Consider the following 24632-nt stretch of genomic DNA (forward strand, 5'->3'; position numbering starts at 1 on the left):
GGATGATAATCAGAACTGATGACTTGGTTAGCGTGCACTTCAGGAATGAGACTGCAGCAGAAGATAGATCAGTGCACACATACACACCTGCCCCTCCTGCAAGCACCTGAAGGCATGCATGCATTCAGGCACATGGGAGGGGGAAGCCCTCAACTGCTGCAGCATCTTGGAGAGATTGTGTGGGTGGAGTGTAGGTGGAAGAAAGGGGGAGGGGGTACTGGCACACACACTTAGCCTCAGAGATGGGGAGTGAGCAAGTCCTGAGCTTCCCCACTGCTCCTTGGCTCCATCCGGGCCAAAGGTGAGGAGATGGCAGTGAATTAGGAGCCAAGAAAGGCAGGCTGGCTGTCTGGCTGCCAGGAAAGAAGGGGGAAAGCAGCCTTTCCTTGCAACCTTGCTTCTTTTTGCTTCACAAAAAGTCCTCTCCTCTTGTTCTGAGTAAGGGTGTTGTTAGCAGCAGCAGTGTGAGATGGGAGTTGGCGATAGCAATCCCCTCTTCTTCCTGGTAGCTCCACCCTCAGCCTCCTTTGGCATCTGCAGCATGTTTTATAGGCAGATGCCTGCCCTTGGTGCACCTGAAAGACACTCTGGTGCTTCAGCAGAAGTCTTGTTCTCTCATTTGGTGCAAGGGGGAAGTGTCATCTGCAGCAGCAGTGGGGAGCAGACAGCATCCAGAGTGAAGTTTTTTTAAAAAAAAATTAATACATGTTTCATTTCTTTACTGTTCACGGCCCCATTCGGATTACTTTGCAGCCCCCAGGTTGGGAACCACTGATTTAGAGCATTTGTTGCCAGATTTGTAGCATTTCTGCTTCATATACCATAAAGATTTTGCTATGTTCATGGAATCAAGGGCCTCTAACTCTTTGCGTTTAATTGTTAGTCGGGCATATATCTTTTTAGAGCCAGTTATTTTGTGCCGTTTCAAAGAGTAATTGGGTTCTAATAGACTGTACCTGTTTCTTACACTTCACAGCCTCTGCAATGTAATGCCCTCTAATCTTAGCCTTCATTGCATCCCAGACTATGGTGAAACTGACATCCATTGTGATATTAGTGGAAAAGTATTCCATGAGGGCATCAGTCAAAGCCCTAGATGCCAACTGATCCATTAGAAGAAATGCGTCAGCCTGGTACATAGGAGTAAATGGGCCAGCCACTAGCACCCAAATCAATATTTCCATTGCTGTGTAGTCTGATAGCACCATAGGAAGATTATCTGCCCAAATAATTTCCGCAGCAAGAGGGCGAAGACTAGTATATAGTCCAGCTGGGAAAATGAATGGAATTGAGTGGGGAAAATATGAAAAATCCCTGACCCCTTGGTTGGTTTGAAGTCAAATATCCATTAAATTAAAGTGTTGTAAGAGATCAGCTGTAAGACTTTTTCCTTGGAAGGTGCCCAAAGGTCATTCACTGCATTTATTCATAGATAAGCACAGACAACGTTCAGGTCCCCACCTAGGATTACTTCCCCAACTGCAAAATTAGAGAGCTTCCTCAATCTTTTAGCCAAAAACTATACTGACTAGAATTCAGAGCATAAACAGAAGAGTCACATTATGATTATCCATGAAACCAAAAACATATAGAAACCTGCCATTCTTGACAATTTTTGTTTTGTGGGACTGGAAGTCCATTGATTGAGAACCACGCTTACCCCTCTAGCATGGTTGGAACCTGGAGTAATAAATTGTGCCCCACAGTAAGGATGTATGAAAATGTGAACAATGGTGCCTGCTTTATAAACCTCCAGTAGAAAGAAATGTAGTCAGAGACACTCTGCCACTTGATCACATCTCCCAACCCCCTCACATTAAATATTAAAATACAAAGATCTGATATTGGGAAAAATCTGTAGTAAACCAATCTATCTGCATCCAGGAAATGACCTCATTTTTGCCAAGCAATTTTGCTCCTAAGTTCACTTGTGGAATGTAGTGTCTGATCCGCAGTTCTAAAATTCTCCCCATCCCCATCCCTCTCCCTCCCACCCACCCTATTCCAAACATGCCAAACTAATAGACTGGGAAGAATTCCTGTGCTCGTGGGAAAGACCATAGGTACCCCCCCCTGCAGATATTGAGACCTAATATGAAGAGGACCATAACATATGCCACCGTGTCTGTTAAGAACTACGAATGCATATAAGTTTGAACATTCAACAACATTCATTCTCCACTACCTCCTCCCTCCCCACCAAAACGTTACTCTGTCATACCTTTTGCAGCTCAAAATCAACCACTGAATCAGAATAATTATTTATGTTCCAAGACTAACAAATGAGAATATACAAGATTAGGTTGCATAAATATGAACAAAACCAAGCAGTTCCGTTCCTAATAAAAACAATTCCAACCATCTCTTCTCTTCTTCACCATAGCAGGTGTTCCTTTATGGTAAAGGCGCTGCAAGTACTAATTTAATCTTTGGTTGGAGCCGTTCTGATGCCTATGGATAAGTTTTCCAATAATCTCCTGCAAGGATCATAACAAGGTCATCGGATTCCAGATCCTCTTCTTCCCATGAAGAAGCAAGATTTGACAGGGCTAGAAGTCTGAGCCTTTCTTTCTTAGTAGCAGCTTTATGTTGAATGCCATCAGCTTCAGCAATTAAGGTGAAGAGGAAGCCCCACCTATATTGAATAACCACTCCCCATAACAAATCTATTGTTGGTTTAAAAGATTTATGCTGCCTCAGAGTCTCTGCACTAAGGTCTTGTAAAAACAGGATCTGGAGACCCTTCAAAATCCACTGTACTTTTAGTGTGAAGAGGTTTGGTGAGTGCTTGTTTCTTAGCAAAATTATAGAATGCAACTACATCATCACGTAGAGAAGCCTTGCCCTTTGGCCTTGAGCATAAGCTGCAGTGAGCCCACTCAATATCTAAACACTCCAGTTCTAAGGGTCTACTGCTGTCTGGTACTGGCCCTGTTTCCTCCAGTGATTTAAAGCTTGCATCCCATTTCTTCACTAAGTTCTCCTGTAGAGTGGCAATTTGGGAAGCCATGGGATCTAACACAGGCTCTGAGAGAAAAGCTGGTCTTAGTTAGATTTAGAGGCCTTCACTGCCGCATTAAATGCGTCTAGCTTAAGGCCTTCACAGTGGGGTGGGTCAATAATGGCCTTGAAAAAAGCAGTAACTGTGTATTCTCCCCCCTCCCCAGCACTTGGGAGCATATCACAGTAATCTACTGTTCACCAAATAGGTGTTTTAGTCTCTAAATCATGCAAGAGGGGATTAACCAAGAGGGAGGGAATGGAGCTCCAGGATTATCCTGCTGCTCTATTGTCCGCATGCATGCACCCCCCTAATCACAGAGAGATAAATGTTTAGCATATAATCTTTCCAGAAACCAACTTCACATCAGAAACAGTTTAAGATTATGTTACGATAAGTATTTTCAAAGGTAAAAAGGATTCACTTGCAATGTGTAGTACTATTTCCATCCTTAGACATCGTATGGAGAGAATGTAAAAGATGGCAGAAACAATGCAAAACTAGCTCTGCCACACTATCAGGCCTATTCAGCTCTCATCTTAGTTACTTGCTACCTTACACTAAAACTTTCTGCTTGTCTTACGCCCTTTCACAGCATATCTGAGCAATGCTGTTTCATCAAAATGAAACCCCTTCACAAGGCAATTAAACAAGGGAGTGGATGATACATGGTATTAAAAGGTTGAATGAGGTAGAAAACTGCAGAGAAACAGAAAATAACTGCAGTGTAAGTAATTGTAGTGGCTCCAATTTTATTTTTGGGTTCTAAATGTATGGCATAGATATTTATTCTGTGACAATATGGTGTAGAATGGTAGTGAAAAACAAACCACAGTGGAAAAAACAGTATGAAAGTGAAAGATATTCTGAGAGGTGGAGAAAAATACCTGTTGCAGTAAGGTGTAAGTGAAGAGCTTGTTCTTTACTTGTCATTAACCCAAAGCTTGTGTTCATATGGAAAATCTAGTAACCATTAAACTTACTTCGCAGAATTGATACTGTCCAATACACTACAAGAAGAAACAAGATATTCTCCCGATACTCAGACCTCCTATTTAACGTATTACCCATCTAATCAGGTATTGAACCTTTAGTCATGTATATTGGAGAACTGCTTGCTAGAAGATCAGAGCAGCAGTTAAGGGATAGGATCAGCTTATAGTATTCAATATGTCAAAAGCCACATTTGAAGAGGCAACAATATATAAAAACAAAAACTGCTCTTTAGTGCTGAAATGTCCATTGTGCATTTATCTACCCCCAGCATTTACTTTTCTCTAACTTATTTATCCCCCCAATATATGGCCTGCTGTATTACTCAATCTACATCTCTTATAATTCTATTTTTCCTTTAATCTTATTTCTTATTTCTCTGCTATTCGTCTGCTTGTACTTTCATCACACTCCATCTAGGAATTTAAATGCCAGCTAATATTGGAAACACACAAATGTATGTTCATTAATAGTACAAAATGGGTGTGGTCCAATTCAAAGTGAGGTTGCCCCCTATTAGATTTTTGTTTAATAGATTACATATTATGAGCTTATGGAAATGGTCTTATCTTCCACAAAAATAGAAAACATATGGCTTCCCACTCAGCTATTTATAACTAGCACCAAGTATAATCCAAGTGGTTTTTAATTGGAATGCAAGAACTGCAGGCCATATCCTGATAGCCAACTATGAATGCTATGCTTCAGATATAGGACTAACACATTTCAAGGACGCACTTCATTCAAGAGCCCCACAAAGCATATGGCATATTTTATTTCCATAGACCGTAACTGATGCCTATCATTTTATATGCTACAATTGTGATTCTTTTGACATTTTCAATGAATACCCCATCCACATGTCTACCCTTGTAGCAGGAGTCCCCATCACATAAAGCTAGTCTACTTCTCTCCTAGGTTAACCCTTCCCTGTTTTCTCTACAATGCTACTTTTTTTGTTTGTGGTGCAATTACTACAACCAAGGTTCTTGTGTTAGGCAAGAGCAGCATTAGGGATCGTCCTGTTCCTTCTCTACCACTAATTTAGACAAAGAATTGAAACAATGTTGACTGAAGCACGTGAATAATGTTTCTTCCATCACCTCAGTCCAACTAAGTTGTGGAACTCCCTCCCCACTGAGGTGTGTCTGACAACTTTACTATACAGTATTAGGCGAATGCTGAAGACACACCTCTTTAACCTGGCCTTTAACAGCTGACACATGGACTTTTAGGACCCAGCCTATTTGGGGATTTTAAGTTGCTTTTAAATTGTTTTTAATACAGTATTTTAAAATTGTTGTAAGCCGCCCTGGAACCTTTGGGTGAACAGCAGGAAATAAATGATGATCATGATAATAGTAACGGTGGCTAGAGAAAAGAAAAAGCAGGGAAAGAGAAACTGAGCATTTCACTTCCAGAAATGCATGTTCAAGGGGATGTAACTCCTTATCCTACAACTATACCTTTCCATCAGGTTTCCTAACATCACAAAATTATATACATTGTGTGTCTGATATTTGGTCTGAGTAGGTGAAAATCACTCAATCAAAACTAGATTACGGAGGCAGATGTATAGCATCATCTCTAAATACCCAGAGCGATATCTGGACCCCACCCGAGCAGATCAAGACAGAGGCATGGGAAGACTGCAAGAGCTAGTTTCATTGCACAAACAGAAACCCTTCCCACTCAGGGACAGACACAACTGGATGTTACCCTTAGAAAAGGGTCTGAAGCAAAGTGCTATTTATGCAATGTCCTAAATGCCCCAAAAGACTAGAATTTGATCAGATGTTTCAGACTTTACAGTGTTAACAGAGCAGAGTGGAGCTGAGTGTTTCATCAATTTTCCCAGCCAGTTAGAGAACATTTACAGTAAAAGCTTACTTATTTCCTGCTCCTTTTCAGTTTTCCTTTGCGAGATTTGCCTTTTTAGTTTGTTTACTTCTGCCTGGAAAGATTCAACAGTTCGTTCACTCTTCTCTACATCTATACATACTGCCTAGGAGAAACACAACAAGGTTAGTGTAAATTCACATACAACAGCCTTAGTAACAATGTAATGTAGGTCCAGTATGAGAAGTTTATAATTTACATTCTATGCATCACTTGTGTCCAAACCTGAATTACTGCAGTAGAGAGAAAAGTTGCCAAGTTTCAACTGTAGACATCCTTGCAAAGTAGTGAAGGAATGAAATGCAATTTACACTAAGTTTTCTAAGCTTATTTCTGAGTAGACACAGTTAAACTTTTGCTGTAAGTCCTACTGAATTCAGTGGGGCTGTCTCCCAAGTTAGTGGGATTAAAACTGTAGCCATAGCAGCCAGGTTTTGGTTTCATACATGGGCAACATTATGTTTGCTGATGCTGGTAATACCAATATCCAGAACCCACCCTGAAAATAAGCAGTAATATTATCTCCTACTTTCTCCCCTCAACCCTTATTTTCTAGAATCTGAGAACAGTAATGCAAAGACTGATTTTATGAATTCCAGTACAACAGCACATGTAACATGCAGGTAGAGGGCAAGACCACTCACAGCCTCAGATGTAGTACTAAAAAACTGTAAGAGCAGTCACAAGCCACTAATCCTGGCACCAGTTTGTTCTGGCAAACCAGAAAAATAAGAATTCAAGTAATTTTTGGGGACGAATGCAGGAGAATTGCTACTTTAGTTGTTGCAGTGCAAAGTTTATTGGCATTGAAGAAATTAAGCTGAAATGAACAGCTTGCTGAAGAAACAGTTTAATAAGAGTGAATTTATACTTAATGCTTCGCAAACATATTTGTATTATATCTTGTGAACGCTGCCAACTCATTTTTAGAACTTAGAAATGTAAAAGGTAAGTGAGATAGCACATATCTGGTTTTCTTTTCAAAAGGTAGGTAGGTGTGTTTGAGAGAAAGCATGAAAGAGTGTTAGTGTGTGTGTAAGTGAGTAAATACGATCTTGTGAAACAATGACAAAGCTCACAGTTTTAAAAAAAATGAAATAAAGTAAGCAGACAAGCAAATGCAGGTAGGCTTCTTCAAGCCACTTATGCATCGACATAAGGCAGGGAGAGTCCCACTCCTAGAAATATCAGAAAAGATAATTCCTGGAATGCCAGCGTTTCCTTCATTTTTGCTTTAGATAGAAGTTCAGTGCACTTGCATGACAATGGCAACCACATATTTCAAATTTTACTTTTTGGCAAGCGTACTATTTAAGAGAACCACTATGGATATTAATGTTGCCCTGAACATTGATGATCACAGCATGACTGACACTCTACATCACCCTTTCCATCCACTAGCTGAAAATGAGAAGAGGGAGGAGCAAAAGTGTATAAATATAGAAGAGTGCCTCTGAGCATGTGAAAATAGCCCTCTCATAACTGCGGAGGAACCCCAGCAAATCTTTGTACAACTGAGGGTTATAGGTCAGATGGCATAAGCTCTGGCGACTTTGTTCTTAAAAATTAACTAGTGGGTGTCTTTATAAGGTTCCCCCCTCCACCTATAACCTCTGACTGTTAAACCGCTCTGCGAGGGGAATAGGAGTCTCTTAGCAACTCTCAGCACCCTTCACAATCTACACTTCCCAGGATTCTTTGGTGGAAGCCAGGATTGTCCAAATCGGAATAACTATCTGACCTGGGTGTGGCCCCTGATTAGCCAAGCCAAACAGCTGTGAATCTGGCTTTTAGAACACTGATAGTTGGTTCTTACTTAGCATGCCTGACGTAATAATAGAAGTCAATGTTAACTTTCTTAAATTAATTAAAAATCAGCCAGGCATTTTTAAAAAACTTTTAAACTGCAGAAAATGAAGGTATGGGGGCAAGGTCACTAACAGGATTACAGGCACTCTGTGAACATGGCTGAGTTTTAATTAATTTCAACAAATTATGGGACCACTGACAGAAAAAGTCCAGCAGAGGTCTGGTTTTCCCCCCTCTTGTTTTACACTTTGAACTCTCGATTCTCTCCGACTGTTTTGTGTATCACCATGAATAAGCAAGCATTTCTGAGTTCAGGACTATATGTTTTGTATGGTTTTATTTTGAACTGAGCTTATGAGAAGCAGCAGAATGGCATGGGGGTGTTTTCAATTAAACATTGTGGAATGTGAAAAATCCATGGTAGCTATAGTATACAGCCACTCTTGCGGCTGTATAATAAACTAAACTACCAAATATACATGTTACAAAACTGAACTACAAATAAGTGTAGTTCCAAATCAACACAGAGCTACTGCAGATGCACATTACTACAGCACAACAGTAAATTTGACAGCTGTTTCTTAGTTTACCAAATGCCTGAAATGAATCTCATGGAACAAGATGGATCAGATTGGATCTCCCTCAGGGGATTAAAGAATACAAGAAAGATTGCAATTTCACGCACAGCCAGGAGTAATTACAGCTGCTTACTCTACCACCTGTAATGTCATAAACCAAGTTTCAGGTACATAATTGGGGCAGCTACTTAAGTATAAACATGAAGTTATGGCCTCAATTAAACTTTGGCACAATGGCATCCAGGCCTTGAAAAGGCTAGAAAACAGACAATGGAGCTGAACTACAGCAAGGGAAGGAGTGGAGTAAAGGGAGGCTTCCATTTCCTGCTGATTTTAAATGCTACACTGTATTCTTTTAAGAACCCCTATCATAAATTTAACACACACACACAGTCTTAATGCATTATACAGTACGGCCCCAATCTTGCAATCAATCCGACAAAGAAACACCTTCAGCTGAACGTGGCTACAAAGATTTAGCATTCTGTCCATGCATGCAGATCCTGAACACGTCTGGACAGAACTCAATTTGTCCTCTCTCCATGGTAGCTGCTTTCAGTCTTAAAGCAGGAAAGACTTGTAATAGACAATTATTATCTATAATACTTATGCTTGCAATTTTCATTCTATTAGATGACTATAATTAGCTACATGTTCAACTATTAAAAATCAAAGTTATCTCCAAAACATTTTAAATTCAAAATTAAGCAAGCTTTCTTGGAACTTTGCATTAATAATAAACAAATTATTAAGCACAAAAGGTTGTCACAATAAATGTTGAATATTAAAAGGAATTACCTGCACTTTTTCCTGAAGCGCATTATAAACCTGATATATAGACCTGATGTCCTTCATCACTCCATCTTTATCAAAAAAATCAGTACTAAAAATACATCAGAAATAATAAGTTAGAAAAGGACAAATTTTGATCTTTCCAAGATGCCTTTTATTCTTCAAAATGGTTTATATCTCAGAGCCACAGGCCAGGGAACCGTGCATGAACTGCTACAGCTTTCTGACAATCAAATGGTTGGATTCATGATGTCCTGTGCTTTGACAGTAAACTCTCTGATCCAGAGGAGAGTTTGGCTTGCAGACAGTGAGGGATGCAATTTTTGCCAACTCCATTTCTCCCTGTCATTCTGTATTCTACTCCCTACACTGTTACAAAGAGTCCCCCAACCATCTTCAGAAGCAGATTTGTGGGGGCCTGCGAGGGTATGGCAGGGAAAACTGACAAAAAATCCCTCCTTTCCTGTTCTACTGATGAAAGCTGGATCAAAGGGCCTTCCATCAAGCAGAAGGACAATATTGGATACAATCCAAAGTTATTTTTGCACAGCCTGATGTGATAAAGATAGGAGAAGCATTTTCTCCACAAGGTAACAGATTGAAGACCTACCTTATTCAATTCCCCAACGTTTTATTGCACCAACAAAAATAAAACAATGATAAATCAAAAGCCAACAAGCAGCCTCAGCAAACACAGTAGAAATCCTACACATGGAGATCTCCACAGCTATTCTTGATCATATTAGTGCTGCTTTTCTTGAGAGCTTGCTTTACTTCAAGAACTATTTTTACATTATTTCTATATTGCTCTATACTGTTTAAAAAGTGGCAGTCATGAAACAGAATCAGATAATCAGGAACACTCTGGATCTGTTCTTATTGTAATCCATATTGATATCTAAGATATACTCAGAGTAGACTTACTGAAGTCAACAGACCTACTCCGTGTATGACTTAGGTATCATTCAGATTTATTTCTTGGCACACCAAAAACATTTGTTATATATTAAAATAGTGCTTACCCATGCTCCTTAATAACTTTGGTATAATTCTGGGAAGTATTTGGCACTGAAGAGACTTTGTATTCCTGCTGGCTTGTGTTGCCTAGATTAGGAATAGTAAGTGATACTCTTTGATTATACCTGCAGAAAAAGTTTAGAAAGAATTGTCAGCCTTTCTGCAATGTCATCTGCCTATGTAAGAGATTCTAGTCACAGTAATCACCCATGTTAAATTACTGCCTTAATTCTCCCCACCACAAACACACTGATGATGGTTTTTAAAAGCTACTAGTGAGAGCCAGTGTGGTGTAATGGTCAAGGTGTTGGACTATGACCAGGGAGACCAGGGTTCGAATCCCCACATAGCCATGAAGCCCACTGGGTGACCTTGGGCCAGTCACTGCCTCTCAGCCTCATGAAAATCCTATTCATAGGGTCGCCATAAGTCAGAATCGACTTGAAGGCAATACATTTATTTAGTAGAGAAGGAAACAAGATAATACCTTGTCATCAGTTATGTAAAAGTGATGACACCCAAAAAACAACGAGCAATAAGAACAAACCTTGGCTACAACTTGTAGCTTATTTGGAGCAAGACAGGCCACCAGCCCAGGCTCAGACATTATAATAAGGCAAACCATGGCTTGTTCCTAGTAGTAAGGCAGGAACAGTGGAGAAGTGAAGCAGTTGTGATATGCTCACTTCAAACCAGCATGCTTGCTTGTTCACAGTAAGCCATAGTTTGGATTAACATTATGTGCAAACTAGGACATTCAAGAAATGAAAGATAGCTTTTGTTTACTAAAATGTAAAATATAACTCACTGATGGAAAACTGGCTGTCTATTAGCTACTGGGTTAAGTTCAAGGTTCTGGTTTTGGTGTACAAAGCCCTATACAGCTTGGGACTAGGATATCTAAAAGAGTGTCTTACCCCTTATATACCAAGCTGATCACTACACTCTGCAGGTGAGGGTCTCCTACAGATACCATCTTATCAGGAGGTCCATTCCGCACAACATTGGAAGCGGAGCTTTAGTGTAGTGGCACCTACCCATTGGAATTCCCTCCCCTTAAATATTAGATCGGCGCCATCTCTTATTTTTTTGGCACCTATTGAAGACCTTCTCCTTTCAACAAGCCTTTTAAGTAGAGACCTTATCCCAGTCTGTGTTGGAATTGCTTTTAATATGTTTTTAAAGCTTTTTTTAAAAAAGATGTTTTGTTTTAATATGTTTTTATGGATGTAATTTATTTAAAAGTCTGTTTTTATGATGTTTTAGAGGTTTTTTTAGTGCTTTTGTTTGCCACCCTGGGCTCCTACTGGGAGGAAGAATGGGATGTACAAGTAATAAATAAATAAAATAAATAATAAATAAAAATAAAGGTGAGGGCTAAATAGGAAAGAGGCCATTACACACTAGAACCGAACAGCCTTAAAAAAAGTAGAGTATCTTTCTCAGCCCTATTGATTAAAGATGGTTTCCCACTGATTACCAGTTACAGTTTTAGATGATTAATCTATTGATTAAAGCTTGCAGTCCTACAAGCAAATAAAATCAGATCAGCCTTACAGAGCCAGTTTGTAATAGGGCCACTTTAATGACTTGCAAGTATTTCGTTTTTAGTCACTCTTGGGGACACTGTACTCCAAAGACTTTTAACAAAGGAACAAGCAGAAATTTTTACTAGCAAATATATTTTGGTATTCACCTGAGTAGCAAGACTTCAAAAATGAATCCTTCCCAATTTGGTTTTAAACAAGCTACCACAGTGTGTTATCCAATAGTAAGTCTACACACTCCTATACTATATTTTCCATATAGTCATCCTTTCAGTAGATATCACTTAGCAGGTTCTCCTAATCTGGGGAATACCAGGATCACACAAGAGCATGTACTTGTGGATTTTTTCTGTGTAAGTTGTTCGGATGCAATACTATTTCTCTAGAAATTGCACCAGCTTGAAAGCACTTGAAACAACTGAGAGTGTCTTCAACCACTAAACAAGTAGGATAAGAGGGAAAGCAACCAGTACATCACTTGTGAATGCAGAAATGAAGCCTTTAAACAAACAAATTTCCAAATACCCCTGGAGGCATCTGAAATTCTTGCCTGCCCTTATGACTCATTTTTATAAAGAATATGGTTGAAATAGATGAGCCATTTCCCCCCACATCTCAGGAATCGTTTACCTTCGGTTTGGTCTAAAGAGAACATATTCTAAAGCATGCGTTGAGTTATTTGCAGTGGAGATGAAACTGAAGAGAAGGAAGACAAGGTCAGGCACTCCAAGAATCTGCGTCAGCTGTTTATGAATGATGTGCTCTCTATACGACATTTGTTGCTGAGTGTTTCTCCTAAATCTGTACCATCCAATAACATTCTACAATAAAGGTTAAGCGGAAAAAGTATTAACTGAAGGATAAAGATTGTATCTCAAAAGAACAGCCAATGTGGAGTAATTACAAACTCCCAACATGATGCCAGAATTCTTAAGTTTAATTACTTTTTATTATAGAAATAAATGGAATTTTCCATGTACTAATGTCTCATGTTTTAAAGAAGACAATATAGCTGCAATCTACAAAAAATGGAATCCCTTTTTGTTAGCTAAAATCCCAGGCGTAATGAAATATTACATTTTGCAATAATGGAAAGACCTCCATTTCAGAGACAGCAGATATCAATCCCTCAAGTTTGAAACCCAGTAGATCCAGGCCAGCCTTTCCCAACCTTTGGGTCCCCAGATGTTGCTGGACTACAATTCCCATTATTCCTGTCCATATTCCATGCTGGCTGGGGCTGGTGTGAGTTGTAGTTCAGCAACATCTGGGGACCCGAAGGTTGGGAAAGGCTGATCTAGGCAGACTAATCATCCATGCTCTACTTCTATGTTACCTTCTCAGGACTACCATCTCTTTACACATATGCATAAGCAGTTGCCTTATGTAAAGCTAGACCACTGCTCCATCTTGCCCAATATTCTTTACTCTCACGTGGTGCCGCCAATGAGGAACTCTTGTATAGATCTTTCTAATTACCCACTATCTGGAGACTGAACTTGGGGCCTTCTGCATGCAAAGCATATGCTCTTCCTCTGTGCTATGAGGTTTGTGTCCTTCAACTATCTCAAAGCTTCACTGGCTGTATGTTTTTATTTACAATTGTACATATCACTATTCCATTTGATTACCAGGATCCAAGACTTATTTTAGACACACCCAAGGTCTTGGGTATGCGCCCTGTAATTTTTGAATACCCTCATGACATATCAAACTGCTCTTAGAAGTTTCCTCTGTTTTGAAAGAGGTTTGCCATGTAGCATGGGGTGCTGCTGTTTGAACAACGCAAGTTCTCTTCGGCATGTGGACCTAGTCCTATTTGACTTTGATCAAACAGTGTGGCTTCTAATGAAAATCTCTAGCAAAATCCACATGCGGGATTTTGTCATATTTTCCATTCAGCAGTTGCCTCTCCCTGTCAAATTATATTTATAAGCCACCCTGAGCTTAACAACTATTTAAATGTGGTTTGGTATCATAAACAATAAGAATGAAAATCCCTGGGTTTTGCATGTCTAGCCTTTGGTATACATTTAAAGGGCATCACTTCATAAAATCTCTCTCACTTAATTTGGACATCATTTTCAACATATAAAAGATGTCAAAAGTAATATTAGTAAACCAAACTTAGAAAAAGCAATAAGATATGCAACATAATTCTGCAGAGAAAATATCTATAGATAGAATACAATTGGTGCCCTTGCACTTATGGAATCCTTTTGACCCAGCAAAGGCAGATTCTAACAGAAGAGGAGGGCAGGCTATTTTTGATGATGCCCCTTCTCCATGCAGTCTGCATACTGCTTTCCACCTTGTTCTAGAACACCTCAATTCTCTGGAGCTAGTTTTTGTGGGACAGGACCACAAATGGCAAAAACTGTATTCTCTGCTCTTCCAGTCTTTTGACTGCTGGGTTGAAAGCCGATCCATGAATGTAAGGGCACTAGCTGGATTCTTCCCTATATATTCAATAATATATACATAACACATTTATTGGAAAAACTAGTTTATTTTTTTTAAATGAAGCAGCAATAATTGCTTTCTTTAAAGTAAACCTGATAAAACATTTTAATAACTGAATTTTACACACATTACTAAAATAACTGCATTATAACCAACACTCTAGCTAATTTAATTCAATTTAACTAGCATGCTATGTATCACATGATACTTAAAAGCAACCCTTCCCTCAAGTCCTTATGCTTTGCTGCTGTTGGAAGTAAAATCTCTTCTTGTAGATAACCCTTTTCAGCCTGAGGGCCACATTCAAAATTATCCAATGCTCTGCATGGATGGACTGCATGATGGCACACACATGCATACACACACAGTACACACATTTACTGCTTCATTCACACAGCAGAGGAGGGAGCAATCCCCATCCCTATCTTTACACGGGTCTTGGTGGAGAGATTGAAAACTCTCTGCTCACACTAGTGCAATGAGTGCCCACTCTCCCTGCTCATCAGATCAATCTGATGAGCAGGGAGGAATCTGCATTCCTCATTGTCTGCTGATTTGAAAACCTCTCCAGTCACACTAGCATGACGATGGGCTCAACTATGCCACCTCCTGTTTGGCTACTTTAAAAAAACAACAACATTACAAAGCAGCCAAATTGTTAAGGGCAGGGCTGTGGAGTCGATATGTCAAACCTTCGACTCCAACTCCTCTATTTTTCTACTGTCTGACTCAGACTCCTTCATAAATGGCAAATGTATATTGATTTTTCTACTGTTTGACTCTGACTCTGACTCCTTCATAAATGGCAAATGTATATTAATGTATTAATATTAATAAATGTATATTAATTTTATTTTGAAGGAGTCAGTACATTTCTACCAACTCCGACCCCACCCAAAATTGCTTCCAACTCCGACTCCACAGCCCTGGTTAAGGGGGTGGGCTAGATGCACCTATGAATGTTCACCTCTTCAAAACTCAATTAAGAACAAGAATATATAAACAGAAAAATGTAATTGCATACTTAATTGTGCACAAGAATGACTACATTTAGACCTTACTTGAAAGAGAACAGGGAACTAAAAGAAACTCCTCTATATTTCAAAGAGAAGCAAACAACTTTTGTTCCATAAAAGCCACAGATAATATAAAAGTGATGAGGAAGCTCTATCCAATTATCAGCTGTAACTGAGAGTTAGCCTGTTGACTGTTATGACTCATCAAGCCTCTTTTGATATCGTTTACAATTATATCTTTTTTTATTTAGGAAGACAAAACAAAACACAAAGTATAGTAGTGCTGCAATGAACCGGAGTCAATAACCAAGTACTCTTGGTTGAAACAGATTATCTTGACCCATCCCAGTCTGGGTTCAGGCCTGGTTATGGGACTCAATCGGCCTTGGTCACCTTTATCAGGAGAAGGACAAGGGAAGTGCGACCCTGTTGTTCTTACTTGATCTCTCAGCGGCTTTTGATACCATTGAGCATGGTATCCTTCTGGGCCGACTTGGTGAGATGGGTATTGGAGGCACTGTTTTACAGTGGTGCCAATCCTATCTCCAGGGTTGTTTTCAGAGAATAGCATTGGGTGACTGTCTTTTGGCCCCCTGGCAGTTGTGCTGTGGGGTGCCGCAGGGTACCATCTTGTCCCCCATGCTGTTTAACATCTATATGAAGCCCTTGGGAGCAGTCATCAGGAGCTTTGTGGCGAGGTGTCAGCAGTATGCTGATGATACCCAGCTCTATTTCTCTGTAACATCTGAATCAGGAGAGGCTGTGCAAGCCCTGGACCGCTGCCTGGACTCGGTGGTGGGCTGGATGAGGACCAATAAACTAAGTCTGAATCCTAGCAAGATGGAGGCGCTGTGGGTTGGTTGTTCCCGAGTTCAGATAATTGGTCAGTTGCCTGCTTTGGATGGGGTCGTACTCCCCCTGAAAGAGCAGGTCCGTAGTCTGGGGGTGCTCCTGGATCCATCTTTGTTGCTAGAGGCCCAGGTGACCTCAGTGGCTAGGAGTGCCTTTTACAAGCTTCGGCTGGTGAGACAGCTGCAGCCGTTTCTGGACCGGGATAGCCTGACCTCTGTTGTCCACGGACTGGTAACCTCTAGGCTAGATTACTGTAATGCGCTCTATGTGGGGCTGCCCTTGAGGTTGGTCCAGAAGCTGCAGCTGGTGCAAAATGAGGCAGCGAGACTGCTCTCTGGAGCAGGGTATCGCTAACGTGTCACCCCACTGCTGAAAGAATTGCACTGGCTGCCCATTTGCTACTGCGCTAAGTTCAAGGTTCTAGTTTTGGCATACAAAGCCCTATACAGCTCGGGACCAGGATACCTGAAAGACCATCTCACCCCTTATATGCCCAGTCGATCACTGCGCTCTGCAGGTGAGGGCTTCCTGCAGATACCATCTTATCAGGAGGTTTGTTCTGCACAATATAGGAAACCGAACTTTAGTGTGGCGGCACCTACCCTGTGGCATTCCCTCCCTTTGAATATTAGGCAGGCGCCATCTCTGCTATCTTTTTGCGCCTTTTGAAGACTTTCCTCTTTCAACAAGCCTTTTAAGTTGAGACCTATCCCAGTCTGCATCTGTGTCAGAATTGTTTAATATGTTTTTAATAATGTTTTTAACACTTTTTTAAGGTTGTTTTTTAATTGCTTTTAATGCTGTTTTGTATTAATGTATTTTAAGATCTGTTGTTATGAAGTTTTAAAGTTTTTTGGTGCTTTGTTTGCTGCCCTGGGCTCCTGCTGAGAGGAAGGGGGGGGGAATACAAATTAAATAAATAAATAAACCGTGTACAATATAAAATAACATTAAAAGAAAAAAATTCTATAGTAATATTTTTTCCTAGTGTTTCCACAGGTTTGACATCTGAGTACATGGGCTGTAAGCAGGGGGCACTGCTCTACTGTGGGCTTGTTCCCTTGGTGAGAAGTTACAGAAAGTGGTGCTAGAAGATTTCTCTTTCCTATGGGAAGTTTTGATGGATTCTACGAGGTTCAGTCCTATCTCTCATGCTTTTTAATATCTGAATGGAGCCAAGCAAGGGGAGCAGCAACTTCAAGGAAATGCTATTAATTAGGCAAGTCCACATTAGGCAAGGCACCTACAGGACAGAGATTGAGAGATGGCTCAGTGAAGCAACAGGATCTGGCTAAAGCAGGAGGGAGAGCTCCCAATTACCAGCTGCCTGCAAGCGCTCATTGAAAGTGCAGAGTAAAACACAGCATTTCCCCCAAGCAAATCCTTTTTTTTTTACTTTGTAGATCCTTTTCATAGCATTTTCACCAACTGCGCATACGCATGTGCATGCATACACACTGGCCCCACTCACTGCTGGCATGTGGGCCTTTTGGGGTGGCAGACTGTCAATACTGGAGGCAAAAAAGGTTAGCCACTCCCAGTCTAAATATTTAATATCCTTATGATTCATTATGAGCAAATATTATTTACTTTTTCTTTAGGCCTTACTGGTTGTACAGGAAAATGTATTTATAAAAAGGTGTAGCCTTACTTTTCTCCGATCCTTAAGAATCTGATCCAAATTCTCTTCATTGACTTTGCCAGCATAGTCATAGAAGCTTTAAAAAAAATGGAGAAAATAAAGTAGACAGTACTTACTTGCACACAAATGCATATGTACCTGTGCATGTATTATATTGATTAGGTGTGTATGAGTAGAGCATAATCTATCCACACTGGACACTAAAGGAGGGGAGGCACAACTATGTAAACTGCACACATCCAGTATACAAGTGTAAGCCATCATTACAGCACTCTGTGTGAAGAATGAACAAATGTAATATGAGGACAAAAATACATATTTTTATGAAGTTCCTATGACTTAAAACAGATATTTGATATGAAGATGCATCCTTCATTTATTATCAGAAAGCATTTTTCTCTCTAAAAGCAGTTAGAACACTTAACACTTCTAGCCTCCAGCTCAAAGAGCCCAATCTCTGAGCATCACTCAGAAATCAATGCCGTGCAATATACAGATATCAAGTTGGTGCCATCAGTTAACTCAGTCTACATATTAACTAAAAAAATCTTAAACTAATCCGTATTGAAAAAAGTATTTGAAAATGAGATTCCTATTAGACTTGGTTAAATTCGTAGCCTCTTTCTAGAGGAGGTTTATAGTTGATTATGCCCAGACTAGTTGACAGCAGCCAGTCTAATAATAAAGCAACTTTCTATTCAAAGTATTGGCACATTAAAATTGACATTTGTCCAACCATAAGTTAGTTCCATTTTTCACTTAAAATAAAGCCTATTCTATAGAACTAGGAGTGTCAAAGGCTATATTTGTGCTACAGTAAATCACTATCAGATGCTGTGCATTCAGAACTTGAGATGCGAACAAATCCTTACTCCTGTACATTTGTAAGTGAAAGATGTAGGCTAAACTCAATTGATGCTATTATATATTCTGAACTCATGTAAACGTATCAGAAATGTTCTTCGTAGATACAGAGACCTACTGCTATCAGCAAGCCAACTTTCCTAAGCAGAAGAGATATTACTAGGCTAGAAGAAAGCGTCAGATAAATGTTGACAGCCAGCATGGTATAGTGTTTAGTTTTGGACTAGGGCCTTGGAGACCAGGATTCAAATCCCCACTTGGCCATGAAGCTCCCTGGGTGATCTTCAGCCAGTCACCAACTCTCAGCCTAAATTTCCTCACAGGGTTCCAAGGATAATATATAGATAGGGAGAAAAATGTAAGCCAATTCAGTTCCTTGGAGGAAAGGTGGAATATAAATGTTCTAGTAAAAAGCTCTAACATGAGAGAAACCTTTACAATGGAAAGCTCTCAGACACAGGGGAATAAGATGAATACTTTCCAATCGCCAGTGACATCTTCTCTTAATATGGGTAATGTTAAACATGTCATATGATTATATTAATATGTTCATAAGTATCAAAGGCATGAGAAATAAACTGGTGGGGAATACTGTAGAGGATAAATACACACCAGACAATTTTATAGGTCAGCCTCAATTAGCAACAGTTATACATTTTACACATACAGCATCAAATGCATTACATAAACAGAGATATCCCCAGAAAGCTAGACAATGGGTATTATGCTTGGAAGGATGAGCTAGATTTTTAAAAACAAGTCATTTTAAAAAAGAGACTTTCAAGATTTCATAAGAATATACCTAGGCAGTGTTTATGTGATGCATTGCAGATGTTAACATATGGGACACATGGGACTTTCCAAGTCCATTCAGGTTTTACTTTTGTTCTATATAGCTGAGTCACTTTCTTTCAGAATACTTTCTGTGGTATGTTTTTTAAAAAATAAATAGCCTGGGTACTCGTTCTGGCCAGGATTTAGCCTGTCTACAACTGGCACAGAGGAAAAGGGAAAAAATGACAAAAGTTACTTACCTAAAGAGTTTGGAACAAGGCTCATGATTATGGATTTCTGCAACAAAAAGTCACAATGCAATTTCAATTACTCAAGATTGGGGCAAAGCTGCTGAGGTGCACCCCACACGTTTTTCCAGACATCAGACTAAGAGCCAGTACCCACTTCTGTTTCCCATAACTTATGTGGCCCTCAATATTATGGAACATTTCTGATGCTCACAACACAACAGCACCTCTCAAGTAAATGAACCCAGTATTGAAGACAGTACTCTGTGGTCACACAATGTCAATGAAAGTATCTTATACAAATGTTTTGCTTATGAGTCATTATATTATTTGTATTATAATCACCTAAAGGGCACCATTCTAAGGATACATTGGAACAGTGCTTAACACTTAGATATGTAGCTAAGTTTTCAGTCCTGTGGCTTCCTTTTCTCTTAGGAACTCAACTGTGTTTCCAACTCAAGATAGTTTGTAGATCAGCTGTGCATCTACTGGTCTGGAAAAACATGCCCCCAGGTGCAAATGGTCTCATAAATGAGCTGTTCTTTATTTTTTCCTAAAAATCCCTAGCCCAAGAGTACACTTGTCATTCACATGACAGACAAAGGATAAATCAAGTAGCACTAGCAAACCAAGTTCCACATATTCCTTTCAAGAAACTTTTTGACCATTGTTTGATCATCCAAAGCACTTAAACATGGGAGTATAATCCTAAATATATATTTTATTATTTTTTATTTATTATTGATTTATATCCTGCCCTTCCTCCTGGCAAGAGCTCATATATGCTACTAAAGTGTAGAATGCATTATTAAATGGTAGCTACTTACCAATTACCTGCAGAAATTCAGTGTTGCTGATTTGAGAGTCACTAATACTAAACGTCTCCTCTTGTCTTACCTCCCCCAAAAGGAATCCTTCCTATAAAATGGAAGAAAAAGATTGATTAATGACAAAAGCCACAACTGTACTTCATCTTGTTTTATCTTCACAATTTTCACAATTATCTGTTAACGGAGAATATTAAGGGAAGAATCCTCTAATCGTCTGGAGCGCATTTTGGCAGGGCATGGTGGGGGCTCCAGGGGGAAGAAGGGAAAATCCCACTGCACAAATAGAAGTCTGTTCTGCTCACATATGAACAGTGTTTGATACAACCCTAAAATGATCCTATCTAGAAAATTTACCCACTTTAATATGGAAAAACACTTTTTAGATATGGTACTTTAGTCCAGATATTGGCCCCTGTAATCAAGTGCATTACTATCAGAGATTCCCAAAATCTGAAATGATTGCATTTACCTTTTTTTTTTTAACGTATATTTTCAAGCACCATGGTTTTTGTAAACAGAATCTTTAAAAAGCAAGTATAATACCAGCATCTCTGTGGGGCTAACTATGGACGATACAGAGATACAGGTAAGATAGCCCCTGTCTTGTTCCAAAAAAAGTGATAGGAAAACTAGTTCTGGGCAAGTGGGGATAGGATAACAAGTGGCTTTCCATGGCTGCAGCTTCTCCATACCATTGGGAGCTGGAAAAGTGGACTGGAATGGAGAATCTATAACCAGGAAGAAAAAGGACAAGCAATCTTCCCTCCAAATATGCTTCTCCCAAACCTTTTCTTAAGAATATCAACAGCATCTAAGTTGCATTTGTGTACCACATATATATTCAGCTATTGTGTAACACTGAATTACCTGATTCAAGATTCAGCCTGAAAACATTAGTGTTAACACCCCTCTACCCACCTCTCCCACTCATTTCTAGATTATGAGCTGTCTGTGCCTATTTAAATTGAATACTATGGAAACTGATAAACATGAAAATGGGAGAGTTGAGAGATCGTACAAGTGGCTGTATACAAGCCTGTACCAAGGGCTGAGGAGATCTAGATTAAAAGTGCAATTCAGTCATGAAATCTTAGCCACAGACACACTTATGTCTACAGCTAATAATAATAATAATAAATAATAATAAATTTAATTTCTGTGTCGCCTATCTGGCCAATGGCCACTCTAGGCGACGTACAAAATCATTAAAATACAATTAATAAAATACAGTGATACAATATAAAACTTTGTGCAACTCCTTATTTGTCAAGTATAAATAATGACCAATAGATGAATATATCTATATATCTATATATAAGACAGTTTTGAAAGCAACAAACAGAACTTCACTCAAGCTTGCTCTGGATCCCTATAAGGATTCCGTTAATCACCTAATATATATATATATATAATATATATATATATATATATATATATATATATATATATATATATATATATATATATATATATATATATATATATAAATGTAATTGTGATTAACCATATATATATACACACACACACACATTCTACACAATAAATTACAGGTAACTCATCAAAGGGACAGATTTCTAAATCTGAAAAGTTTCTGATGCAGATTACCCTTATTCGCATAGTATTTTTTCTCAGTACACCATTATCTAAAAAACCCACATCGCTGCAAACCATCAACTCAGAATACCGCCATTTTCTCTGAATTGAGTTTGCTGGACTTCATTCAGAACATCACTGAATCCAAACACCAAATCTGCACATTCAGTCACACCCAAATTAGATGAAAGGCAAAACAGAATTGGGTATCAGTATACTGATGACAGCACACTCCAAACTTCCTGATGACCTCACTCAATGGCTTCATGCAGATAAAAAGCATGGAAAACAAGATGGAACCTTGTAGAACTCTACATTATTACACCCCATCTTTGTACAATAATATATAAGGTAGCTTACACAAAATGAACACAGTACAAACTACAACATAATTTATTTATTGCATTTGTATACCATCCCACAGCCGAAGCTCTCTGGGCGGTTTACAATATAAAAACCAAGACAATCAAAATCAACAGAAGTTAAAAACAAGCAATGGTTTTAGAAGCAGTAGATCACACAATACAGTATAGGAATTGTATGGTTGCATGCACCTTTTTTCCTCTGACACAATTTCTCCTGACAGCCTTAACCAATATCTGACACTAGGGTTTGCGCCTGCTTCCATGGTTGAGTGCCATGGGGTAGGCAATAATTTCCCATCACCACCTTTAAAAATCAATTGTTCAGATAAGGATGGAACCACTTTAGTACAGCACCCCCAACCACATCTAAGTCAATCCAGAAGGATACCATGACCAAACAGCACTGAAACCTGTCAAGTGCACTCTGTCCTTTTCCAAGCATTAATGCCATCCATCATAGCATGGAAGACTGTTCCATTGCTAAAACCAGACTGAAATCAATCCAGCAAACCAGTGAGGCTAGATCTGCATGGTCATCATTTCCTCAAAAAGCAATCATCTGTGACTGGCCAGTAGTTAAAGTGATGGTTCAAAGTGGGGTTATTTACGAGTCCTCTCATAACCATTTCTTTCAAGGTGGCTGAACCCATCCACTCTCACATGGAGGCTTTATCAGCACCTGGATCCAACCAGTCATTCCTTTCCTGCTAGACATTATAAGCCACGAGGGACAAAAGCTAAGCAAAAAGAATCCCTTCAAGCACCTTGTCCACATCCTTGGATCTTAACAACTGAAATTCCAAGCAAAGTAAGACTGGATGCTGCTCTGACACAGGCCACCCTGCAGAACTGGCATCCAGGTTGAGGCAGATACAAGTGATCTCAAAGCAAATACATCACACTGGACCTCTGTGGGTTTCACAATTATCACAATTATGGATGGAGCTGAAGAAGATTATGGGCCCAGAAAAAATATTTTAGTCCACAGCACGCATACTCAACAGTGGTGGGGAAATATTTTGCTGTCATCACTGTCACAGTTAGTCAAAAAATAGAGTCCTGTGTTGTTGTATTAGAGTCTTCTGCAACTTGAGGTCAAGCCACCTTCCTACCTGCTTCATTTTTCCCAGCTCCCCAGTCAGCCAAGGAGCCAATGATTAATGGAACAAAGTATTTAGGAGCAGTAATGCCAACTGCCCAAACCATTACTATATCTCACAAGGAGACTAAAGTTTGGACAGGAGTATCAGCTATTCCAGAGAGCCAATGTGGTGTAGTGGGTAGAGTGTTGGACTATGACCTGGGAGACCAGGGTTCGAATCCCCACACAGCCATGAAGCTCACTGGGTGACCTTGGGCCTTGAAGGCAGTTCATTTCCATTTCACCAGCCATTCCAACTGAAAATTCCTGAAAGGCTCTCAGGAATTCATCCAGATTAATCAACCTTCAGGAATAATCTGTTCACCACCTCTGAGGGAAGGCCCCAAAACATCAAGAAATTATCGAACTAAGGCAAGGGAGCAAATGAAATTCCACATTTCCAAATCGATTTACCTGCCTAGATCACATAATGAGATCCAGTCTGCAACTCGTAGCTTGGGTTGGGCTGATGACATGCAAAAGCCCCATGGTTGTAATGGTAACCAAGAAGTCCAGAGCTGCTCAAAATAAACCTCACCATGAATCTGTCAGAACCAAAAGCCTGCAAATCCTCAATACCACATCAAAGACTATCCCCATCAGCTCATATACAGAGACTGTTCTGCAGCGGTATGATAGGATCTCAAGTATACTCAAAACCTAGACTTGACCAGACAAGGAGATGGGAGTTCTGTGGCCAAAACCTCCTGTCTGACTATGAGGCCTATGCCGAAGTTGTGCTAAAACTCAGAATGATAAAGCTAAAAAAATTATATCCCCCCCCCAACCATCCAAGTTGCAATGATACAAGCCAGGTCAGCAGCCTTAGCCAAGATCAAGACATGGACAATTAGAATCTTATGGGGAACTTACCTAGCATTGAACAATAGCACCACAAATCCTGATGGTAGGCTGGCAAGACAACTCTGGTCACTTTGGCTGGGAGAAGGAAAAGAAATACCAGCCAACCATTCTATTGTCTGACCATCCATCACCCACTGCCACATTTCACTCCGCCCAAAAAAACTTCTTTTAAAGGGCTCCTTTCCAAGTGATTTGAACCATAATCTCCCAGGTTTCAGTCCAATGCTCTAACCACTACATCACACACACATATTAAAACAATGGAGAATTAAAGCATGTTCAACAATAAACGCTTCATAGAATCAGTATTAAAAAGTGTGCTGATAAAATGCATAAGCAAT

At 39.6% G+C, this 24632-nt stretch overlaps 1 protein-coding gene across 1 annotated transcript in view; it reads right to left on the reverse strand.

Moving 5' to 3' along the window:
• Nucleotides 1-24632, reverse strand: part of ABRAXAS2 (abraxas 2, BRISC complex subunit) — a 33405-nt gene that overhangs the window by 6161 nt on the left and 2612 nt on the right. The window contains exons 2-8 of the mRNA XM_061635714.1: nt 20326-20416; nt 19508-19544; nt 17619-17685; nt 12267-12457; nt 10095-10214; nt 9079-9163; nt 5885-5999 (exon numbers count right to left, since the gene is read on the reverse strand). Coding sequence (XP_061491698.1) covers nt 5885-5999; nt 9079-9163; nt 10095-10214; nt 12267-12457; nt 17619-17685; nt 19508-19544; nt 20326-20416 — 706 coding nt within the window. The remainder of the gene's footprint in view (nt 1-5884; nt 6000-9078; nt 9164-10094; nt 10215-12266; nt 12458-17618; nt 17686-19507; nt 19545-20325; nt 20417-24632) is intronic.

Source organism: Rhineura floridana, chromosome 7, assembly GCF_030035675.1.
Source record: "Rhineura floridana isolate rRhiFlo1 chromosome 7, rRhiFlo1.hap2, whole genome shotgun sequence".
Classification (NCBI taxonomy): domain Eukaryota; kingdom Metazoa; phylum Chordata; class Lepidosauria; order Squamata; family Rhineuridae; genus Rhineura; species Rhineura floridana.